The 22,884-nt window shown below is 39.5% G+C and overlaps 1 protein-coding gene across 1 annotated transcript in view; it reads right to left on the minus strand.

The window, feature by feature from the left end:
* Positions 1 to 282: 282 nt before the first annotated feature.
* The window catches only part of FMO2 (flavin containing dimethylaniline monoxygenase 2), a 38,676-nt gene continuing 16,074 nt past the window's right edge, over positions 283 to 22,884 (minus strand). The window contains exons 3-9 of the mRNA XM_020904164.2: positions 20,257 to 20,445; positions 16,605 to 16,767; positions 13,409 to 13,551; positions 9,339 to 9,538; positions 7,713 to 8,065; positions 4,623 to 4,695; positions 283 to 3,627 (exon numbers count right to left, since the gene is read on the minus strand). Of these exons, the coding sequence (XP_020759823.2) occupies positions 3,282 to 3,627; positions 4,623 to 4,695; positions 7,713 to 8,065; positions 9,339 to 9,538; positions 13,409 to 13,551; positions 16,605 to 16,767; positions 20,257 to 20,445 (1,467 nt within the window). The 3' untranslated portion in view covers positions 283 to 3,281. The remainder of the gene's footprint in view (positions 3,628 to 4,622; positions 4,696 to 7,712; positions 8,066 to 9,338; positions 9,539 to 13,408; positions 13,552 to 16,604; positions 16,768 to 20,256; positions 20,446 to 22,884) is intronic.

Consider the following 22,884-nt stretch of genomic DNA (forward strand, 5'->3'; position numbering starts at 1 on the left):
ATGGGGTCTTGAAGAATTGGACATGACTTGGTGACTGAACAATAACAATCTCAGGAACCTTTGTTTTAGCCTCATTGATCCACAATCTGGTCATAAGGTAGACTGGACCAGAAAGTGAGGTATGTTGTGTATAAAAATATTCTCCCTCTTGGGAAATAGCCAAAAACTCTGTACAAGGTGTTGCAGGCCAGTAGCAACATCTTGCAGGATGAAAGACCAGTTATGAAGAAGAATCTTCTTTTGCCATCCTTATTATAATGTGACTGCTGGATTATATTTCAATTAAGCTTTGAAAATCTTTATTACTTGGAATTTTGTTACATATGATGGTCCAATAGTTTTATTTTTAAAATATCTTTATTTTTCTGCAAATATGACACATTTGGCTTTGAGGGTGGAAAATCAAGGACCAATCATCTGGAGAAAAATAGTTAAAATCAGAAGTTAGTAAAAGGGAACCAATCACAGGGAGAGATTTTGCAAGAAGATGGTAGCTAGCTCATATCTGATATTCTGATGCAGAGAATGTCTCTGTGGATCATAGTTTGGAACAAACTATCCTAGATGGTTTGTTTATCTAGGATACTTTCATGTTTCTGGATGTATGGAGGCAAAGGAATAGACTTGAATGAGTCTTCCTTAATCAATTTCAGGCTCTGGATATGAACTATTTATGTTTAAAAAAATCTACCAGAATACTTGAAATGATTTCAAGTGATCATCTTCTTTCTAAACATTTTCAAGAATGTAAATTGAATAACAATTTTGTCCTAATGACATTATTCCCCCCGACCCCACTGATTCAGCATTGACCTGACAATTGATTCTCAATCTTCCACTATAGAAACAGAGTAATAACCATAGTCATTTCACTGGGTAATGGTAATGATGAGTGAGTTATGAAAAAACAATTAGGGCAAAGCTTTGCACATTACAAAGCAGGGACCTGCAAGCTTTCTGTATTTACAAACTTTCTGTAAATATTTTATCCTTGTGAGCCATACTGTTTTTGTTAGCAACTACTCAGCGCTGTCATTACAGCTTCAAAGCAGCCACAGACAATCAGTGAAAAGGAATGGCTATGTTCCGGTAAAACTTCATTTACAGATATAAGTAGTGGGCTGGTTTTGACCTACAGGCAGTAGTTTGCCTACTCTTGCTATAAAGCCTTGATAAATTCTATTTTGTTATTATTATTAATATAATCACTTGTAAATGATTTTTAATAATTAGCAAGGTAATTGGTTTTTAATTGATAGCTAAGTATATATACCATATACACTTTTTCAAAGCAATCTGCTTGTAGGAGCAATGAAAAAAAAACACCACCTGTATATAAAGGCTGGTATCATTTCAATAGCCTTTAAAGAGTTTCCACTGACAGGATTGCCATCACATTGTTCTGGGCACTTGAGAGAGAAATCTAGGCCAAGTGAAGAGTGATGACCCCAGTGGCTTTGGAGGAATAAAAGGAGAAATTTGTCTAAATCTTGAATCTCTGACCTTTCCCCTGTCTTTGAAGGTCTTGTTCTGGGCTTGCGGCATGGTTTAATCTCCCAAAGCACAATTTGTAGAACTAACGGCTGTGATGAATGTTTTATAATCAGATGTTTATCTATTATGTTGCTCAGTATCTATTGACATTGAATTGCTTGTGACATTTTTAAAGTTCAGTTCTAAGCAAATGTCTGTCTCTCCTAACAAGCTGGTATGCTTGCTTTTATCAGATGACAAAGATTACATACTGTTTTGCTTTTTGCCTTGGTTATTTGTTGGTTAGAGCTAAATACAAGGCCCAGTTATTACAATACCTTTCATCTACTTGGGAAATATACTTTTTTCCCCTTAACACTTGTTTTTTGAAAATGTCAATGATTATCTTTAACATCATTATATAAGCATTTATTTTGTTGTAAATTCCTTCAAACAAATTTTAGATCTAGCTAAAATATAATCCAAATATTATAAATAAAATTAATCAGATCTTATTTATGAGAAGAGTATTATTTTCTATGTAAAGGGCCTACAAAAGTAATACATATGTGATTATAAATAGAACTTTAGTAAGTATTTTGTTAATAGTAAAGGTTTTTGTAAATAAATATTATGGGGCATGGTTATGATATTCAGTTCTGGAGTCAGGCAAACCTGAGTTCCAATCCCATCTCCATCACAAGATGGATGGCCCTGGGCATGTTACCTAACTTGAGTCTCAGTTTCATAGCCTGTAAAATGGGTACAAGAGCTGTACCCATCTCACAGAATTGTCATGAGAATTAAATGAAATAATACACACAATGTGCACATTGGTATATGATAAGTACTCTCTCTCTCAATATATATATGGTAAATACATATTATATGTATAGTAATATTGTAAATACATCTATCCATCTATTATGGTATGCTTATTTTTAATTTTACAGCAGTGTCTCTATCAGAATATAGTGAAGTGAAAGTGTTAGTCACTCACTTGTGTCCAACTCTTTGCGACTCCATGGACTGTAGCCCACCAGGCTCCTCTGTCCATGGAATTCTCCAGGCAAGAATACTGGGGTGGGTGGCCATTCCCTTCAGGAGATCTGCCTACCTAGGGATCAAACCCAGGTCTCCTGGGTTTGCATTGCAGGCAAATTCTTTACTGCCTGAGCCACCAGGGAAGCCCTTCAAAAATATAAGACAAATATAAGAAAAGTGGCTATTTGCTCAGCTTTTGATGTAAGGCCCTAAAAACCTGTCTGAATGTTGCTGTTTTCTAAGTCTATCTTCTCATTTTTCTTTTTCTCCAATATTTTTGAGTGATTCTTCATGAAGCAAATGGAGCCTGACTTAACATTTGAGAACACTGTGACCAAATAAAGTTTGGCTAAGAAGACTATCAAGAACAACATGCAGAAATTTAAATATTTACCCACAATTTGTATTTTCCAATAATTTAAATCATGGGTGCTTTTCATTCTGTGTAACTCTACTATTTTCCCATATGGCTTTCCTTTACACAGGCTTGGCAGCACTATTCAGCCAGTGTTACTATATTGATTTTTATTATTATTATTATTTTTTAGAGAGTCTGGTGAGTTTGAGGGAAGGATGGATGGCAAAGAAATTTCATGACATAATTTTGGTTTTATACATTTTATACCTAATTCTTCTAACTCTTTCTCTCTCTTTCCAACTCTAAAATTTAGACTTTAGATTTAATATTTTTTCTTTAATTTTTTTTTTCTTTAAGAGGTACTGACTGCTATAAAACTTAAAGCATTAATGTTGACAGACTAGAATCACTGAAGTTGGGAAAAAAAGGCCACCACAACAGCAAGAAGCCCCAGGATTTTCAACAGGAAGGAAACTGGGAAAGTAGATGAGGTTTTGATAGCCCGTGTCTTTAAAGGCTTCAGTATCCTTTGTTTCTGGGTGAAGATGGCATTCCTGGCTCCATTCCACTGCCCAGGCCCAACCAGACGATACTGATAGGAGTTGCACGGCCCAAAATAGAGTTTCACAGCCAGTTTAGGATCTTTCAGCAAGAGGGAAAGGATGTCTGGCTTCACACCTATCTCTACAGCGAGCTCGTCCAAGTAGCTGATGTATCTGGTCTGCAGTAGCTGGCTTTTGCTCTCTCCAAACCTTAACGTAGAAAAAAGGACAGAGTCACAAATTATTCTAAGTTACATAAGAACATTAGGTATTCAATAAGTGCTGAAAGAATGGAGAGATGAATGAATGAATAAATGAGCTTTGAATGACTCTGGTGGCAAGTGTTAGTTTATTTCAACAGGAGACCCATATCTCAGATTGAGAGTAGGATATAAAATAAATAAGTCTGATTTCATGGAAGTTCTAGGAATGTGATAGGGTTTATAACCATTATTATTATTTGGTATTTAGCAAGCAGCTACAAATCTTCTGGCAAGTAAAACTAGTCAGGATTGTTGCAAAGATTCACCAGATTACAGATGCAAGTGTAGCTTGGTGTCTTGCACAGAAGAGATGCTTAATATTTTCTAGTTAAATTGTTAAAGTATCTGGCACTCTGGTTGGAATATAATAGATGAATGAGAACTTTAAAGTGAGATAATCCCTACATGTGATGTAAGGCCCCAGAGTAAACCTTCCGATGTACTTAATCACTTATGGAATTTAGTGGATTCCTTATGGAATGGATTCTTAATGGATCTTTAAGATCCCTTATGGATTCTACTGTGTTACAAAGTATAAATCCTTGACTTTCATTCCATACCAACTCCTTTCTAATTTGCTTTGATGGGAGTTCCCCCAGCTAACTTTCCAGAGATACTCGGGCTACTGTCACCACCATTGTCCCATCCCATTTTCTCTTTACCACAGAGTGTGAGAAGATATAGAATCTAACACAGGCATCATACAAAACAAATGAAAATATGTCAAGGAAGGTGAAATGACTATTTTTAAGCAGTTGGATCTTAAACTAGCATATATAAGAATCACCTTGGAAGAACACAAAAATCCAGTCTCATCCAGAAATTTTGATTCAGTTGGTCTGGGTTATGTCCCAGGTCTCTGGATTTTTAAGAAGCAGCTAGGTGATTCTTGTGAGCAGTTCAATACTGTTCTATGTAAAGAATTAAAAAAAAAATTCTTACAAGTCAATTCTTTTTTTATTCCTCTTGATAATGTCTTCCATCATAGTTCTCTCTGAGGGCAAGGTACATAAGCCTAGAAAATAAAAGGTTGGTTGAGCAGTAGGTTTGGATCGGTATCATTACTTTATCTAGTAATTGATTCTTACATGTAAATTTTGGCCACTGACCCATGTTAAACCAGTCAGGGAGGCTGTGCTGTTGAACTCCAGGGTGTGCCACTCACATTGAGTTCTGCTTGATGTTGCCCAGGATTCACCAGACTACACCATGGACTCTGAGGTGGGGTGATGGTGGTAAGAGAGGAAGTCTGAGTGGGAAAGTGAGCCTAAGAAGCCAGGGAGCTGTGCCAGGTGGCTTGAGCTCCATTCTGAGGGTGGTGGGAAGCTGTGGGAAGTGACCTGATCAGGTTTGCCTTTTGGAAAGATTCTCCGAGGTGTTGAATTTTGGAAAATGGGTTCCAGGGAGGTGAGTTTAGAGGCAGCAAGACCAGTTAAGAGGCTGTGAAGTAAACCAGGCGAGGGAGGGAGTGGCACAAACTAGGGTGGGGCAGTGGGGATGCAGAAAGATTGATGTGAGTCATCACTGTGTGCTTGGGAGGCCATCTGTGTCACAAGTGTCCCTGGAGCATCAGACATGCTGGAAAATGGTCAGTTTCTCTGACAGGCTACAGTCCATGCGGTTGCATAGAATTGGACATGACTGAGCAACTAACACTTTTTTTTCACGTTTTTTGGCTCCCTAGGGGCTCAGATAGTCAAGAATCTGCCTGCAATGCGGGAGACCCAGGTTTGATCCATGGGTCAGGAAGAGCCCTTGGAGAAGGGAATGGCTCCCCACTCCAGTATTCTTGCCTGGAGAATTCCATGGACAGAGAAACCTGGTGGGCTACAGTCCATGGGGTTGCAAAGAGTCAGACATGACTGAAGAAGTAACACTCCCTGAATATGGCTAGTCATCAGACATCTCAGATTCAATGAGTCCAAAACTGAGTTTATCACTGAAGTCCTCCTGCTCAGGCTTGCATTCTTCCACATGCCTGCCCTTGTCCCAGCACTGCTCTCAATCCAGTTTCCACTGCCTGAGATCTGCAAGTCACCTGTGATTCTGCTCTCTTCCTTTAATTATTCTTCTTGGAGCCAATCATTATGTCCTTCTGGTTTTACTCTTTTTTTTTTTTTAATTAGTTGGAGGCTAATTACTTTAAAATATTGTAGTGGTTTTTGTCATACATTGACATGAATCAGCCATGGATATACATGTATTCCCCATCCCGATCCCCCCTCCCACCTCCCTCTCCACCGGATCCCTCTGGGTCTTCCCAGTGCACCAGGTCCGAGCACTTGTCTCATGCATCCAACCTGGGCTGGTGATCTGCTTCACTCTAGATAATATACATGTTTCGATGCTGTTCTCTTGAAACATCCCACCCTCGCCTTCTCCCACAGAGTCCACAAGTCTGTTCTATACATCTGAGTCTCTTTTTCTGTTTTGCATATAGGGTTATCATTACCATCTTTCTAAATTCCATATATATGTGCTAGTATGCTGTAATGGTCTTTATCTTTCTGGCTTACTTCACTCTGTATAATGGGCTCTTAACTATTTCTCTTCTCCATGTTGTCTGTTTGCCTGGCTGAGGTTGTATCATATTTTAGTATAGACAATTACACAGCCTTCTCACTGGTCTCTGGGACTGTATTCCTTTCGCCTTTCAAATCTATTTTTCACATTAATGCTGAAATAATCTACCAAAAATGTAAATCTGATAATATCTGGTCTTTGCTTAGAACCTTTCACTGGGTCCTCTGGCAGAAGAGCTTTCTTAAGTGGAGACTCTAGGTTCTCAGGCCAGACTTAATCAGGGCTCCTAAGGATCCACCGGATGGTTTTGGGTCTACCAACTAAATTTGGGAAGGGCCTTCAGGTGGCTCAGTAACAAAGAATTTGCCCACAATGCAGGAGATACAGGTTTGATCCCTGGATTGGGAAGATCTTTTGGAGAAGGAAATGGCAACCCACTCCAGTATTCTTGCCTGGGAAATCCCACGGATAGACAAGCCTGGCAGGGTACAGTCTATAGAGTCGCAAAAGAGTTGATCATGACTTAGAGACTAAACAACAAGAAGAAATTAGGAAAGAGCTGATCTATATTTTATATTCAAGCTCGTTAGTGTGCCTTAAAAGGTTCCTCTGTTCTGGTTCCTTGCCCTCTAAGAAGAATCTTTCACCCCTCCCTGCCTCACACCCCACGTTCTAGGAATATCAGATAACATGTAACTCTCCATCTATATCACACCTCTGTACTCCCACTCAAGGGTTCCTTTTTCTGCACCTGGGAAACCCAGCTCTCTAGGAGTCTTCCTTGACCACATGCCCTTCCTCAACCCCACTCTGCTGTTGCTCAGCACCCTTTCTCTTCTTTCTATACACTCCATGCATTCCTCTGACAAAGCATTTGTCTTATTATCTTGAAATGATCCATTTAAATTTGTCTCTATGCCACCAATTTCCAGCACAGGGCTGAATATTCAATAAATTTTTGTTTAACTGAATTGAACCCTGGGATCAGGGAGATAGTAACAGTCTTCTGAGAAGTGCAAAGTGCTACACAATGCTCAGAGAGAAATATTTCAATCATTTTATAGCTTAGTAGGGATCTGTGAGGTTGAGGTGCTTAGATATTAAGAGTTAATTTGGAATTAAGTATGGAGTAGGGCCTAGGTCTCTTGATTTGCACATATCCCAAGGAACTTAGAAACATTTTATAGGTAAAACTTGGAGTCATAGATGTCTTCCTTCTTCACTGTTCTTTCATTAGTCCAACAAAAAGTAATATGTACTTAACACTATGCCAATTGAAATTCTCTGAATTTTCTACTATTTTAAAGGAATGATTATGGATATTTATTCTTGTATCCCAGTATTTGTTATTTTTTGAATTCTCTGCTAATTTTTTAGGATACCAATTTTGTGAGAGCAGCCAAGGTTGGAAACCTTTTTGGCAACTTCCTTTCCTAAACTTGTTTTTAGCAAAGTCCACCAAGTGTGAAACCCTCAGCCACTCACCTGCCTGCTCACTCACTCACTTACCTTTGAAAACTCTGGTTACCCAACGAGCTTGAAGTTCAATAGCTGGAAAAATGGGACCTAGGGGCTGGATGAGACCAATGCATGCAAGAGTTGACTTCTCCAGTTGAGGAGGGAAGATGAATTTGTATAGCGAGACCATATTATTCTCTACTTTAATAAGATCTTCAAGGAAGGGAAAAGAGAGAGTATATCCTGTTGCAAAGACAATGACGTCAATGTTCTCTTCTACTGTTCCATCTTCAAAGATGGCAGATGTTTCAGTGAGCTCTTTCACTCTTGATTTCACCTTGATGGCTCCATAGAGTATACGACTTGGAAGATCATCATTTACGACAGGCTCTTTTAAAAGGTATCTGAAACACACAGAAGAAAACACTCAGAAAGGAGCATTTAATGAGTCGTTTTGAACTCTGCTAATATTTTATGGGGTTGGATTTGAGAAAAAAGTAGTTTCTAAAATATCTATAAAACTTTCTAACTTGACTAGTTGGCCTACCCCAAGCTTTACTCTCAGACTTTATTCTCATGTCACATGAGACTTTAATCACATGTCACATATCTCTTCCTTCAACAAATAAGGAAAACATGCATGTAGATGATGTGGGCAAAACACATTGCAAAAAAAAAAGAGACATCCTAAGGGTTTAGGCAAAATGCCAACGTCTGTGATCAATTCCTGAGTACTCCAGTTGTCATTATCCTGCTGATATCTCCACTGTTGCTTTATGTTATCTACCTTAATTATCTTGCTGTTTTATTTAATCTCTATCTGGTCATAAGTAAGGAAGAAAAAAGTTGTTAAAAAAATTTGTTAAATTCCTATTAGTTTTGAAACTAATTAAGAGATTAGTATGAAAATTAATGCATAGAATTAAGTTTGGGGATGTCTGTTTATCTCAAATATCCACAGATAGCATGATAGCATGAATAGTGGAGCAATGTCTGGTTATATGTCTGGAATTTCCTTTTTCTTTTAGATTTGAGAACCACTTAAAAAAAAAAAAGACTGCATGGCATATGTATCAGATTCCAGAATACAGCAGCCATATTGCATTTGTTGAAAGACTGCAAAGCTCTCCTGTTCTTTTTTTGGGGTGGGGGAAGGGGGAAGGAGCCTGTTATACTTTGCTAACTCTACACCATAAGAGTTCTTCTCACGGGGGGGCTTATGAGAAATATTCACTGCCTGTTAATCTCCAAGTTATACATCTCTGATCTTATGAACACAAGCAAACAATATGGATGCTTATTTTTCTTTATTTGATAATGGGCTCCTGTAGAATTTAGATCAGTTTTCCCATCCCACCCTCTGAAAGGAAGGTCACAATCTCTTAAAACAGCCTTTTCCAATGTTGGATAGCTCTGGGTATAAGGAAGTCCTCCCCCAATCCTAGTTATACTCTCTGGAGCAACTTATAATATTTATACTTCATCTTCTCAAATATTCACTTTTTAAAAGGCATACAGAATGGATCTGGGATTCAAAATCTGGGAGCTGTACGATACCCATACTGTTAGGCTGTACTTTGAGCTATCATGTTAGCAATCTGGCTCTTTTCAAAGAGAAACCCTTCTGACAACCCTGATTATCAATGAGTATACCATAAAAAAGTAAAGTAATTTTACTTGTTTTGAGGGACAAGGCCATAATTTTCATGGTTGAACCATTTATTCATCACTTTTTCCATTGACCATTTTACAACAATTTGTGACACGATATTATGGAGCATGACTTTAAAGCGGGTGTGGAATGCCAAGTCCCAGGGATAGCCATCTTCAGAGATACGACTCATGACCCAGGAACCATGTCTGGTACTGATAAACACCTAGTGAGCAAAAAGAAATGCAGTTCATGTTAGGGCATCATCTTTTTTTGGGAGGAACCCACTGTGTAGATACTATATCACATGTATGGCCCCAGAACTGGCTGAAATGCTTTGTCTTAAAGATGATTGACTTCAAAGTGAAGGATCTTCTAGTTTTCACTGTTCTGGGTCAGCTTTATCATACAAGTGGTGCCCCGGGGTATTTACACTGATAGAGGAAGACTACCATAGTCTTGAGGACTTCATGGAGACCGGAGAAAATCTTTGGGCTAAACCAACCATAAAATCCACAAATCTACGTTTGCATTGTGGTTCAATACTTCTTCCCTCCTCTCACTTTTCTATCCTACCCAGGTTGTTTTTATAGCAACAGTATACAATTATAATCCAAGGAAATATGTATGATTGCAGCCTAAAAGCCAGATTTTTAACTTTGAATTTATTTCAAAAACTCAGAGTTTAAAAATATAACTTTTGCTATTCATAGATATTACTTTATATGGAAGTTAATATAGGAGGTAATCAGTTATATTAATATATATATACATATATTTATTCTTTTCAGATTTTTTTCCCATGTAGGTTATTAGAGAGTACAAAGTATATTTCCCTGTACTACACAGTAGTTCCTTGTTGATTATATATTTTACACATGGGCTTTTACTTTATATCTAGTAGTGTGTTTGTGTGTATGTCAGATGTATTCTTTAACTTGTATACTCATATTGCCCTAGTTTTCAAGATGTACATTTAAATCTCTTTTCAAATGTGTATTTTACCTTGTTTACTGTTACTTCTCCATTGACCAAATGCATGTTTGATTTGCTTCTTAAAATTTTGCATGTCATCATGTTAATGTATGACAAAACCCACTGAAATGTTGTGAAGTAATTAGCCTCCAACTAATAAAAATAAATGAAAAAAAAATTTGCATGTCAGTACTTTGACATGCCAGAACTCTGTGAGTTCTATTGTACAAGGACTTGATAAACATGTTAATACTCCCTTGTAAGGAACTGATTGACTTAAGAGTTGAGGACTGTGAATTCTAGACTGAGGACTCTGGATTCAGACTACCTGGGTTTGACTCCCAGCCTCACTACTTAAAAGCTGTGTTGCCTTGAGTGACTTACTTCAACCTCTCTGTGTCTCTGTTTCTCTCTCCATAAAATAGGGGTAGTAGCAGTACCTGCTTCATAAAATTATTGTACCAATTAAAGGAGATGATACATGTAAAGGGCTGAAATTGTTGGTTGGCCAATGATAGATATTGCTAGCTATTAATGTTTTGTAAATTTAGGCTGGAGGAGTTTCATGTAGTGCCACATATCTGGAGTGAGCCAGAACTTGGAGACACATTTTTCTGGGTCTCAACTCCTTAACTTGTGAAGTAGCACTGATATAAAATGGTGTTGAATTGCTGGTCTGTGTGTAGTAATATACTTAACATCTTGACTGTTTCTGCTGCTATCCTTTTGTTAGCTTGGCAATACTTTGGCTAGGCATTAGGTAATGTACTTAAATGTTTCTATGCAGTCTCTTTCCATTACTTATCATCTGCCCTTCTTCTTTAGGGATTCTATGGTGGCTCAGTGGGTAAAGAATCTGCCTGTAATGGCCTGTAATGCAGGAGACTTAGGTTTGATCCCTGGATTTGGAAGATCCATTGGAGAAGAGAATGTCTATCCACTTCAGTATTCTTGCCTGGAGAACTCCATGGACAGAGGAGACTGGTAGGCTACAGTCCATAGGGTCACGAAGAATGGACATGACTGAGTGACTAACACACTTAGGATCAATCCATGTTCACACTGGAAGCTCTGCCTATGGGAGTCTAATCTGGCTAGCTCCACTAGCTGTAGCAGTGTGATATGTCTGAGAATTTAGGATCAGATGCATACTTCAGGCAAAGGATCAGAGATTTGGGTTTTGGTGGAAAAGTGTGTGGATGACTCAGCACCATCACACAGTATTTTGAGTGGGTGGTTGGACTGTGGTAGAACAAGTCATATCATTATGAACATGAAATTCCTTTAACAGAAGCAGGGCACACTCAGGACTAAGGTGAGTTTAGATGTAATTTTAAGCTTTGCAGATGCACTTGGTTCTAACTCTTACCTACATAGCTCCTAGAAAATCTCTGGTAAGCCTTGTCAAAGAAGGATTGAGAGTGCATTGCTCTGTGTAAGATATTTTATCATAATGATAAATTATGTTATTAATCTAATAAATGTTGGAAAGACACTATTTAAAAATTAATGAGCTGGAAGGCACACAAATATAGCCAAGGTGCTTACTTATTATTGAATCTAGCATGATAGACAGGCTTTTACATTGCAAAGCCCATATGAGGAAATAGACTCTTGCAATCTAAGATCTTTGGATCAACTGTTCTAAGTCCAAATCACTGACCTGCAACATGTAGTGGTCTAGTATGGAGCTTCACTTAGTTGACAGCTAGGTCAGCTCCTTTCATCATATTCCCTTCCCTAAGCTTGTCAGGTTTTCCAAACAGTAAGGAGACTGAACTTGGTACCTTCCCCATCTGAGCTGGCTCTTCTCCAAGCCTTTACAGTTACTGCCTCTTTACTTGTTCTTCACATGAAGGCCTTAAAACTTTGAAAAATGAAAAGTGGTTTCTTTTCATAAATAAGGCGAGGACCTCCTGTGTCTAGTACAACTCTTTCTAGTGTTAATGACCTGCTCTGTCCTCAGGGTGGTAACTCTGACAGGTCCCAGTGGAACCCCATCATCAACCTGCTGGGGAAGCACCACATATGCTTATCACATTTGCTACTGGGCATCTGAGCCCTGGGGCTTCTTTGGTGGCTCAGTGATATGAACCAGTGCCTGCCAGTGCAGGAGATACATGTTAGATTCCTGGTCCAGTAAGATCCCCTGGATAAGGAAATGGCAATCCACTCTAGTATTTTTGCCTGGGAAATCCCATGGACAGAGGAGCCTGGAGGACTATAGTCCATGGGGTCACAAATACGACTGAGCGACCCAAAAGTGACCACAACATCTGAGTCCTGACAGTGTGAGTCTCAGGATAGGGCACTTTTGGCAGTGGTAGACATGGCCACAGTAAGTCCTGAGGAGCCAGAAGATGCCAGGCTAAGGAGGCCAGTGTAAGAGTGATAGAACTCCTGGAATCCAGACCATGTTGAAAGGGCTTGCTGTGGGGAGAGGAACCCAAGCTATTTTCCCATCTTTGCCTAGGCCTGTCCTTCTAAAAGGGATTTAGTTATTGCTATTCTCAGCCATCTCTGTCAGCATCATCTGCATCTTGTAATGTTTGACGCTGGCAGCTAAACTGTGTCATTCCTGAACAGGTGAAAAGATAACAGTGGTCAGAAGACCTCAGGAAGCACCTAAATATTTATGATCTTGTTTGGGAGTCTTACTGTCTATTTAATCTCTCTCTTTTTTAAAATGATTCTTGGGAACTATGGATTATTTACATTTCAAATAGAATTCAAATATGCATTAAATTTCTAAAAGGCACTCTTCCAAAGATGAGCAGGTCAACTCATAGAGGCCCCTGGGTAGAAACAAGGCCTCCTGTGCTGAATGTTGTCTGACCCAAATTTAAGTGAGGAGACATCCAGAGAAGTAAAATAACTTACTCTAGGTTACACAGCTGATTAATGGCAAAGCTGGGAGATTGACTGGCTTCCTGATTTCTAGATTTCCTATGATACCACACTGGGCAACCAACCAACTAATCAACCAATTATTAACTAATGGAGCCTTGGTTATATGGCTGTGATTTTCTACTATGCCCTTCCCTTTTCCTCTCCTCCCCAACCCCCACCACCCCCCCGCCTCTGCCCCACCAGCAGACAAGGTAATCGGGGAGCATCTTACCTGAGCAGCCTTCTTACACAACTCAACTGCAATATCTGAGGCTGAGTTTCCTATTCCAATCACCAAAATGCGTTTCTTTTCAAATCCTTCTGGGTGCTTGTATTGACGGCTATGGAAATACTGGCCTTTGAACTTCTGGATACCTTTGGGGTAAAGAAAAGAGAAATCCATGAACTATGTCAACTTAATTTCAATAAAACTGCCCTGTCAGCTTTTCCTTTCTGGGATCAATTATTCGTTTTGTTATTTCCCCTCTTAGGGAAGTTACAGTATTAAGGCCAACTGGCAAACTCAAAGTATGGAGCATGTAAGAAATGTTAGGTTAAGCACATGGTGTAGTGAAGTGGAAGTTACTTAGTCGTGTCTGACTTTTTGTGACCTCTGGACTATACAGTCCATGGATTCTCCAGGCCAGAATACTGGAGTAGGTAGCCATTTCCTTCTCCAAGGGATCTTCCCAACCCAGGGATTGAACTCAGGTCTCTTGCATTATAGGTGGATTATTTATCATCTGAACCATCAGGGAAGCCCAAGCCTATAGTTCAGCACCAAATAAGTTGATTTCAGAGGTTGCAGCTTAGGTATTTACTAGAGGACAGTGGTTTTGATGGATAGAGCAGAGTCGGGTATTGATTTCAAGCCATCCATCATCCTATTTTGTAATATACAATGATACTTCAATATCACATAGCATATATTCTTTTAAATGATTGTAATGAATTCTTCAAAACCATTTTTATAGATTCTGTATATGTGTGTTAAAATATGATATTTATCTTTCTCTTTCTGACTCACTTAACTCTGTATAATAGGTTCTAGGTTCATCCACCTCATCAGAACAGATTCAAATGCATTCCTTTTTGTGGCTGAGTAATATTCCATTGTGTATATGTACCATAGCTTCTTTGTCCATTCATCTGTCAATGGACATCTAGGTTGCTTCCATGTTCTAGCTATTGTAAATAGTGCTGCAGTGAACAATGGGATACATGTGTCTTTTTCAACCCTGGTTTCCTCAGGGTATATGCCTAGGAGTGGGATTACTGGGTTATACGGTGATTTTATTCCTAATTTTTTAAGGAATCTCCATACTGTCTTCCATACTGGCTGTATCAATTTACACTCCCTCAAACAGTGCAAGACCATTTCCTTTTCTTCATACCCTCTCCAGCATTTATTGTTGTAGACTTTTTGATGATGGCCATTCTGACTAGTGTGAGGTGATATCTCATTGTGGTTTTGATTTACATTTCTCTAATAATGAGTGATGTTGAGCACCTTTTCATGTGTTTGTTAGCCACCTGTATGTCTTCTTTGGAGAGCCTTTAAAAAAAAATTTATTTGTTTTTAATTGAAGGATACTTCGGAGAAGGCAATGGCAAACCACTCCAGTACTCTTTCCTGGAGAATCCCAGGGATGGGGTGGCACAGAGTTGGACACGGCTGAAGCGACTTAGCAGCAGCAGCAGAAAGATAATTGCTTTGCAATATTGTGTTGATTTCTTCCATACATCAATATGAATCAGCCATAGGTATACATTTATTCCCTCCCTCTGGAACCTCCCTCCCATCTCCCACTCCATTTCACCCCTCTAGGTTGTCACACAGCCCCAGTTTGAGTTCCCTGAGTCATACAGTAAATTCCCACTGGCTATCTATTTTACAGATGGTAGCATATATACTTCCATGTTCCTCTCTCCATTCGTTCCACCCTCTCCTTCCCCAACCCCAACCCATATCAACAAGTCTGTTCTCTATGTCTATGTCTCCATTGCTGCCCTGAAAATAGAGTTCATCAGTATCATCTTTCTAGATTCATGTATATGTATTAATATACTATATATTTGTTTTTCTCTTCCTGACTTCATTCTGTATAATAGGCTCTAAGTTCATCCACCTCATTAGAACTGACTCAAATGTATTCACTTTAATGGCTGAGTAATATGCCCTTGTATGAATGTGCCACAGCTTCTTTATCCATTCATCTGTCGATGGACATCTAGATTGCTTCCATGGACAGGCCTTTTTGAAGATAAACATCTGTGTCTTTTCCCAGGAAAACATGGCCTTATTAAAGTATTTGTCTTTGATGATGGGTTGCTTGAAAGAGCCTTTAGATCATGTGCTCAGTTGCTTCAGTCGCATAAGACTCTTTGCAGCTCCATGGACTGTAGTCTGCCAGGCTCCTCTATCCATGGAATTTTCCAGGTAAGAATACTGGAGTGGTTGCTATTTCCTTCTCCTTTAGATCGTATGAGTTCTCAAAGTGTTGGTCCCTTGGCCAGCAGTATTGGCATCACCAGAGAACTTGTTAAAGATGCAAATTCTCAGCCTAGATCTACAGAGCTGGAAATGCTAGGGGTGGAGCCTAGAAAGTTGTGGTTTTAAAAGTCCTCTAGGTGATTCTGTTGGAAAGTTTCATTGCTTTAGATCAGGAAGCTTCAGTCCAGGTTGCATATTGAAATCACTTGAACAAGTAATTGACCTAGGCCTACCCTAGACCTGTTGAATCTTTGAAGGTCATTTGAACTTTAAAAACTCCTCAGGTGGTTTGAATAATGTGGGGCTTGGACTGAACGACCCTATTAAATGTTTTCCTAAAGGCCTTGGCAAGGAAGTGTGCTCTCTTACGGAGGGGCCTGGGAGGAGCCATCTTCCCCTGCACTTCCGGCATCCACCACTATCCTATAGGAGTACTGATGTCCAGAAACTACCCCCAGTAACCCTGGCTGTGGGCATGGCTCTGTGGAAGTCCCCAAAACGAAACAGCCACAAGTGTTTGGCAGGATAGAAAAAGGTCAGGGTAAGCTTTTGTTATTGTTCAGCCTTTCAGTCCTGTCTGACTCTTTGCAACCCCATGGACTGCAGCACGCCAGGCTTCCCTGTCGTAAGGTAAGGTACATGGCTGAAAGGATCTCTCCAACAGAAAACCAAGATGGGTGAAAATTCTCTGAAATTCTGAGTAACATTTAGTCACTTTGGGGAAGGCTAAACTTTGGCTAAACTCTGATAATGAAGACCCGGAGGGCTCAAAAGAAACAAAGATGGTATTTGGAATCTTTCATCTTTCTGGCTCTATCCTGATTTTAATATTATGCTGAGTTGCAGTAGCTAGCCAGTTTTGCTGTCAATCTAGCGTGAACATTAAGTACCTGGACACCCACTCCCAAAAGCCGGGGCTCTGCACAGGCCTCACCTGGAAATGACTCCAGTGGGAGATGAGGGAAGACGTGATGGCCACTGCAGATCATGACTCCGTCAAAGACAGCGCTTTGCTCCTTACCATTGTTCTCAGTAACAACCACCCACTGGCCAGAGGTTGCAAAATCCGTGTGTTTTTTCACACTGAGGACGGTTGTCTGGAATCAAACACAGAGAAGGCATCATTGAGGATTACTCTGGCATAAAAGGGGCCTTGTCCAGTGCCTGGGAGTGGGTAAGGGTAGAGTGCAATGTCTGGCTCCATTGAGATTCCATTTGAAGCCAGTTCAAGCCACTTAAGGCAAAGACTTCTAAGTGCGCCCTGCTGCTTCTTCCTTGGCACATGGTACCAAGGATGTACTGCTTTGTGTGAGAGGCCTGACTCAGCAGTGGGAACCAGCGTTAAGGACTGAATAAGGAGAGAGACTTAGAAAATCATGGCAAAAGTCTGGGCAAGATACGAAACATGTGTTCATCATTCAAGTGATCACACAATCAGCATTTAACACAAAACTTTTGTGTTGACCTCTGTGCAGACTCTATATTAGAGAATATATTCCATGCATAGTGCCTGGCACAATGACAGCACTCCATGAATGGTGAGTTGTTCCTATTTATTTTATTAAAGGCATCATGTGCTTTTTTTTAAAATTAATTTAAAGTTTGGTTGCGCTGGGTCTTCATTGCTATTCGCGGGCTTTCCCTCATTGCAGAGTGGGGGCTATTCTTTATTGTGGTGCATGGGCTTCACGTTGAGGTGGCTTCTCTTGTTGCTGAGGATGGTCTCTAAGACATGAGAGCTTCAGTAGTTGCGGCACACAGGCTCAGTATTTGCAACACACAGGCTCAATAATTGTGGTGGATGGGCTTAGGTGCTCCGTGGCATATGGAATCATCTTGGACCAGGGATCAAACCTGTGTCCCCTGCATTGGCAGAGGGATTCTTATCCACTGTGCCACCAAAGAAGTCTGCATCATATCCTTTATTTTGCATATTGTTGTTTACTAGTGAGTGTGAATTTTTTTGGTAACATTCATTGTTAAGTTTGCACAACATTTCTTCCTTTGTGAATTGTCTATTCATATCCACTCATTTTTTTTTTTTTTTTTTTAAAGATGTAGTGTGTGGGCTTCTCTGCAGAGCACAGGCTCTAGGAGCGTGGGCTTCAGTAGTTACAGCATGTGGGCTCAGTAGCTGTGGCTTGTCATATTTATTATTTTTAAAATGTCTTGCTAGCAACACATTTCATACTCTCATTTGGATTAAATAATTTACTGGTTTATTGATTTTTGGAAAATTTTGTTTGCTGTGTGGAGGTTTATGGATTTTTCAAAAGTGTACATAAATGTTGTGTTTGATGTATTTAAGAAGCAATGTCAAAGGAAGTGAAGATTTTCTGCCAGATGAATGGCATGCTTCCTTCTTGCTGGCAAGTGTTTGAGCCCCTTATGAATGCTTTTCAAATTTCAGATATTTTTCAAAATGCTGTGTTGGCAATTTTGAAGCTTTTACAGTTTTAAAAAATGTATGTGGAATGTTGTGAAAAGGCTACAAAATGTCTAGGTATTTTGAGTTGAAAGATTTCAAATTTGAAGTTAAGCATGGTATAGTCACTAAAGTACTCCGGATTCTTGACTATTCAAAATGTGGTTCGAGGACCAATCTTCACTGTAACTGGGGAGGTTATTAGAAATGTAACTTCCATGAGCCAGTTCACTCCTTCTCAGGCAACCTGGTGGTTTCCCATTCCTGGGAGGTCACCGTATTGATACTGAACTTAGTCTGAACATGTCCTTTTATAGTTTGAATTGAGTTATTGCATCTTATGGCTTATACCAATTCAGAGATCAATAAATGGGAGTGTGTTTTCTTAAGCCCTCTCCAATCTCCAGAAAACATCAGTAAAACGATAAACAAAAGATGAAGAAACTGGAGGAACTCTGTATTAGATAGACTGAAATAGTTTCATGGTATTTGCATATGTTTATGTCCACCAAATCAATTATTACAAATTAATGTAATACAAATCTATAGTAAAACTAAAATTACTGAGAAAATGAAATGTTTAAAAAATAAGTTCTACCAATATTTATTCAGCACTATAATTTATTTCCTAGACACAGTTACTGGTTTTCAGAGTGTAGGTTATTCATACAAATTTAGGATGTTTAATGAGGTTATTGGTTTTTTCTTGTTAATTATTTGTTTTTGAGGAAAGAAGGGAAAGGTAGTTATAATTGCATTTCAGAATTATCTGGCCATTCTTTTTTTTTTTGCATTTAATTTTTTTTCCCATTTATTTTTATTAGTTGGAGGCTAATTATTTTTTTTGTTTTTCTTTTTTTTTTCCATTTATTTTTATTAGTTGGAGGCTAATTACTTTACATCATTACAGTAGTTTTTGTCATACATTGAAATGAATTAGCCACGGATTTACATGTATTCCCCATCCCAGTCCCCCCTCCCACCTCCCTCTCCACCCAATCCCTCTGGGTCTTCCCAGTGCACCAGGCCCGAGCACTTATCTCATGCACCCAACATGGGCTGGTGATCTGTTTCACCCTAGATAATATACATGTTTCGATGCTGTTCTCTTGAAACATCCCACCCTCGCCTTCTCCCAGAGTCCACAAGTCTGTTCTATACATCTGAGTCTCTTTTTCTGTTTTGCATATAGGGTTATCGTTACCATCTTTCTAAAGTCCATATATATGTGTTAGTATACTGTAATGGTCTTTATCTTTCTGGCTTACTTCACTCTGTATAATGGGCTCCAGTTTCATCCATCTCATTAGAACTGATTCAAATGAATTCTTTTTAATGGCTGAGTAATATTCCATGGTGTATATGTACCACAGCTTCCTCATCCATTCGTCTGCTGATGGGCATCTGGGTTGCTTCCATGTCCTGGCTATTATAAACAGTGCTGCAATGAACATTGGGGTGCACGTGTCTCTTTCAGATCTGGTTTCCTCAGTGTGTATGCCTAGAAGTGGGATTGCTGAGTCATATGGCAGTTCTATTTCCAGCTTTTTAAGAAATCTCCACACTGTTTTCCATAGTGGCTGTACTAATTACTTTACAACATTGCAGTGGTTTTTGTCATACATTGAAATGAATTAGCCATGGATTTACATGTATTCCCCATCCTGGTCCCCCCTCCCACCTCCCTCTCCACCCCATCCCTCTGGGTCTTCCCAATGCACCAGGCCCGAGCACTTGTCTCATGCATCCAACCTGGGCTTAGTTGGTTAAAGCGCCTGTCTTGTATCTGGCCATTCTTATGTTGCTAAAGAATGCATCAAAAATTAACAAAAGTGGTTTCTATAGGATTCTGAGATGAATGGGGAGCTGTGGGTTTATCTAATCCATTTTCTAAGATAATCCATTTCTATGGAGAAGGTAAGAAAATAAAACAACATAACTTTTGTTTTCATATACCCTTTCAAAGGAAATGAGGCTAGTCGTCTTAGCGGTTATAGATACTAATTTACATGCAGTTTCACTGTCAATATCATTCAAGCCTTAATTTTGACAAATGTTTTTCTTCTGTTTATGCATATAGTCTATAATATCACGGGTAATGACATTACTTTTCGAGTTTTCTATTGCGCTGTTTCCCTCCCCCCTACCCCAAATACAATACCTGGAACTGAATATACTTTAGTAGATCAAACTTCTTGGCAAAGATTCTGAAATATTCCAGGACTTTAGAATTGTGCAGGAAGTTTGGAAAATCTTCAGGCATTGGAAAGTCACTGAGACAGGACATTTCTTTGCTGGTGTTGGAGATGACAGATTGATAGATACTTGCTCGGCCATCGTCAACACTTTCCTAATGAAATAAAGGAGTGGTAATAAGGTATTAAAGAAATCCCTTGATTTCCTACTCACCTTCCACATCTAACCCCTGTGTGATGTGAAGCTCTTTCATTGCTGTTGTTGTTTAGTCATGTTCAACTCTCTTGTGACCCCATGGACTGTAACTGGCCAGGCTCCTTTGTCTATGGGGTTTCCCAGGTGAGAATACTGGAGTGGGTTGCCATTTTCTTCTTCAGGGGATCTTCCCAACCCAGGGATTGAACCTACCTCTCCTACTTGGCAGGTGGATTCTTTATCACTGAGTCAACTGGGAAGCCCCTTTCATTGTTGCAGTATGACTGAAATTTCTGGTGGATGAGGAGCTGTGTATGTGCCATTCTTATGTTGCTAAAGAATGCATTAAAATTAGCTTCCTACTACCTGTTTAGTGTCAGTCATTGTGACAACTGATGCTGAAGCTGAAACTCCCAATACTTTGGCCACCTGATGTGAAGAAATGACTCACTGGAAAAGAACCTGATGCTGGGAAAGATTGAAGGCAGGAGGAAAAGAGGATGGCAGATGATGAGATGGTTGGATGGCATCACTGACTCAATGACATAAATTTGAGTAAACTCTGAGAGTTGGTGATGGTCAGGGAGGCCTGGTGTGCTGCAGTCCATGGGGTTGCAGAGTCAGACATGACTGAGTGACTGAACTGAACTGATTGTGACAATCAGCCCCCTTCCAAAACTTCCCCTGGGGAGGCTACACCCGTCTTCCACATCTTTAGGAATCAATAAACTCTGCGTCACTGGTCAGAGACTATAATGGAGAATTTCAGTTAAAATGAGTACTTTGGGGAGCAGGAAGTTTTCACATCTTAATTTGAACCCCCCCACTTTATCTTATGCTTTATGTGAGTCAACCTTCCTCAAGTGATAATAGTAAGTAGTATTTTTTTTTTCTGGCTGAACTGGGTTTTTGTTGTAGTGCGTGGGCTTTCTCTAGTTGTGTTGGGGGCTTATTTGCCCTGTAGCATGTGGGATCTTAGTTCCCCCACTGGGATCAAACCTATATCCCCTGCATTGGAAGGTGGATTCTTAACCCCTAGACCACCAGGGAAGTCCCAAGTAAGTAGTACTAATGCTAATCAAGTATATTTTTTTCCTTTTGAACATTTTATTTTGTATTGGGGTATAGCTGATTAATCATGTTGTAATAGTTTCAGGTGAACAGCGCAGGGGCTCAGTCATACATGCACAGATATCCATTCTCCCTCAAACCCCCCTCCCACCCAGGCTGCCACATACCATTGAGTTCCATGTGCTACACTATAGATCCTTGTTGGTTATTCATTTTAAATATAGCAGTGTGTTCATGACCATCCCAAACTCCCTAACTATCCTTTCCCCACCTGTCCCTGTCAACCATAAGTTCGTTCTCTAAGTCTGTGAGTCTCTTTCTGTTTTGTAAGTAAGTTCATTTGTATCTTTTTTTTTTTTTTAGATTCCCCAATCAAATCTTAAGTTTGATTTTGAGTGTTGTTGAGTATGCTTTGATAATTCAGGAGACAGCACATGCTGTGGCTGAGCTTATAATTTCCTCTACAAGAAGTGCTCTGCATAATGATTTAACATTAAATCATGCAAGAGCCAAGTATGGTGATTCAATGTCTGTGAAGTCAGCATGTTATCAAACAGGCTTTATAAGAAAATGTAAATAATGCCACCCAAGAACTCCTCAACAGATGCTTATGCACAGGCAGAGACTAAGTATAATCCAGCATATTATGACTCAGCACCAGGGTGGGATATAAAAATAAAAATGGAAAGATTATAGGAACTCATGAATTAATTGTAATAAATTATCTAATCTTATATAAATGGCATTAAAATCTCCTCTGCAGAATAGTAAAGGACAGTAAATATCCAACTCTAATTCCACCATTGTAATAAATCAGTTGTATACATTGCTTTCTTACCATTACTCATAGAAAATTATTCCTTTCCTGCCAGATCTTTGGATCAAGCCTCCTTAGATTTTTGTAACACAGAAAGAGGCAACCTGGACTAGCAGAAGGAGCCTGGGCTTTGAGTTAGACACAAGTTTGAATTCATCTCTCTCAGGCTGTGTGAGCCTGGACCAGTCAGTGCCTCTGAGCTTCGGTCCTGTCATTTGTAAACTAGGGATGTGCTAGGTGCTCAATAGTATTGTTATTGTCTGTTGTTACAGAGGAAGCTATAAGCTTCAGCAAAGTTGTCAGTGACACCTCACTGTTCACCACAGAATAAAGGTATCCAGGCAGCTGCTCTGACACCACAGGAACTGATACAAACACAGTCGCTATCATCTATCACATCTGAATTTTCTGATAATTCCTTTACAAGAGGCTATACTTTATTTCAAAGAGTTAAAGATTAAACTGTGGGATCTTTCCTCTTTTATCAGTGAAGCTCTTTATATGTGTTGG

The sequence above is a fragment of the Odocoileus virginianus genome, chromosome 11, assembly GCF_023699985.2.
Source record: "Odocoileus virginianus isolate 20LAN1187 ecotype Illinois chromosome 11, Ovbor_1.2, whole genome shotgun sequence".
In the NCBI taxonomy this organism is placed as follows: domain Eukaryota; kingdom Metazoa; phylum Chordata; class Mammalia; order Artiodactyla; family Cervidae; genus Odocoileus; species Odocoileus virginianus.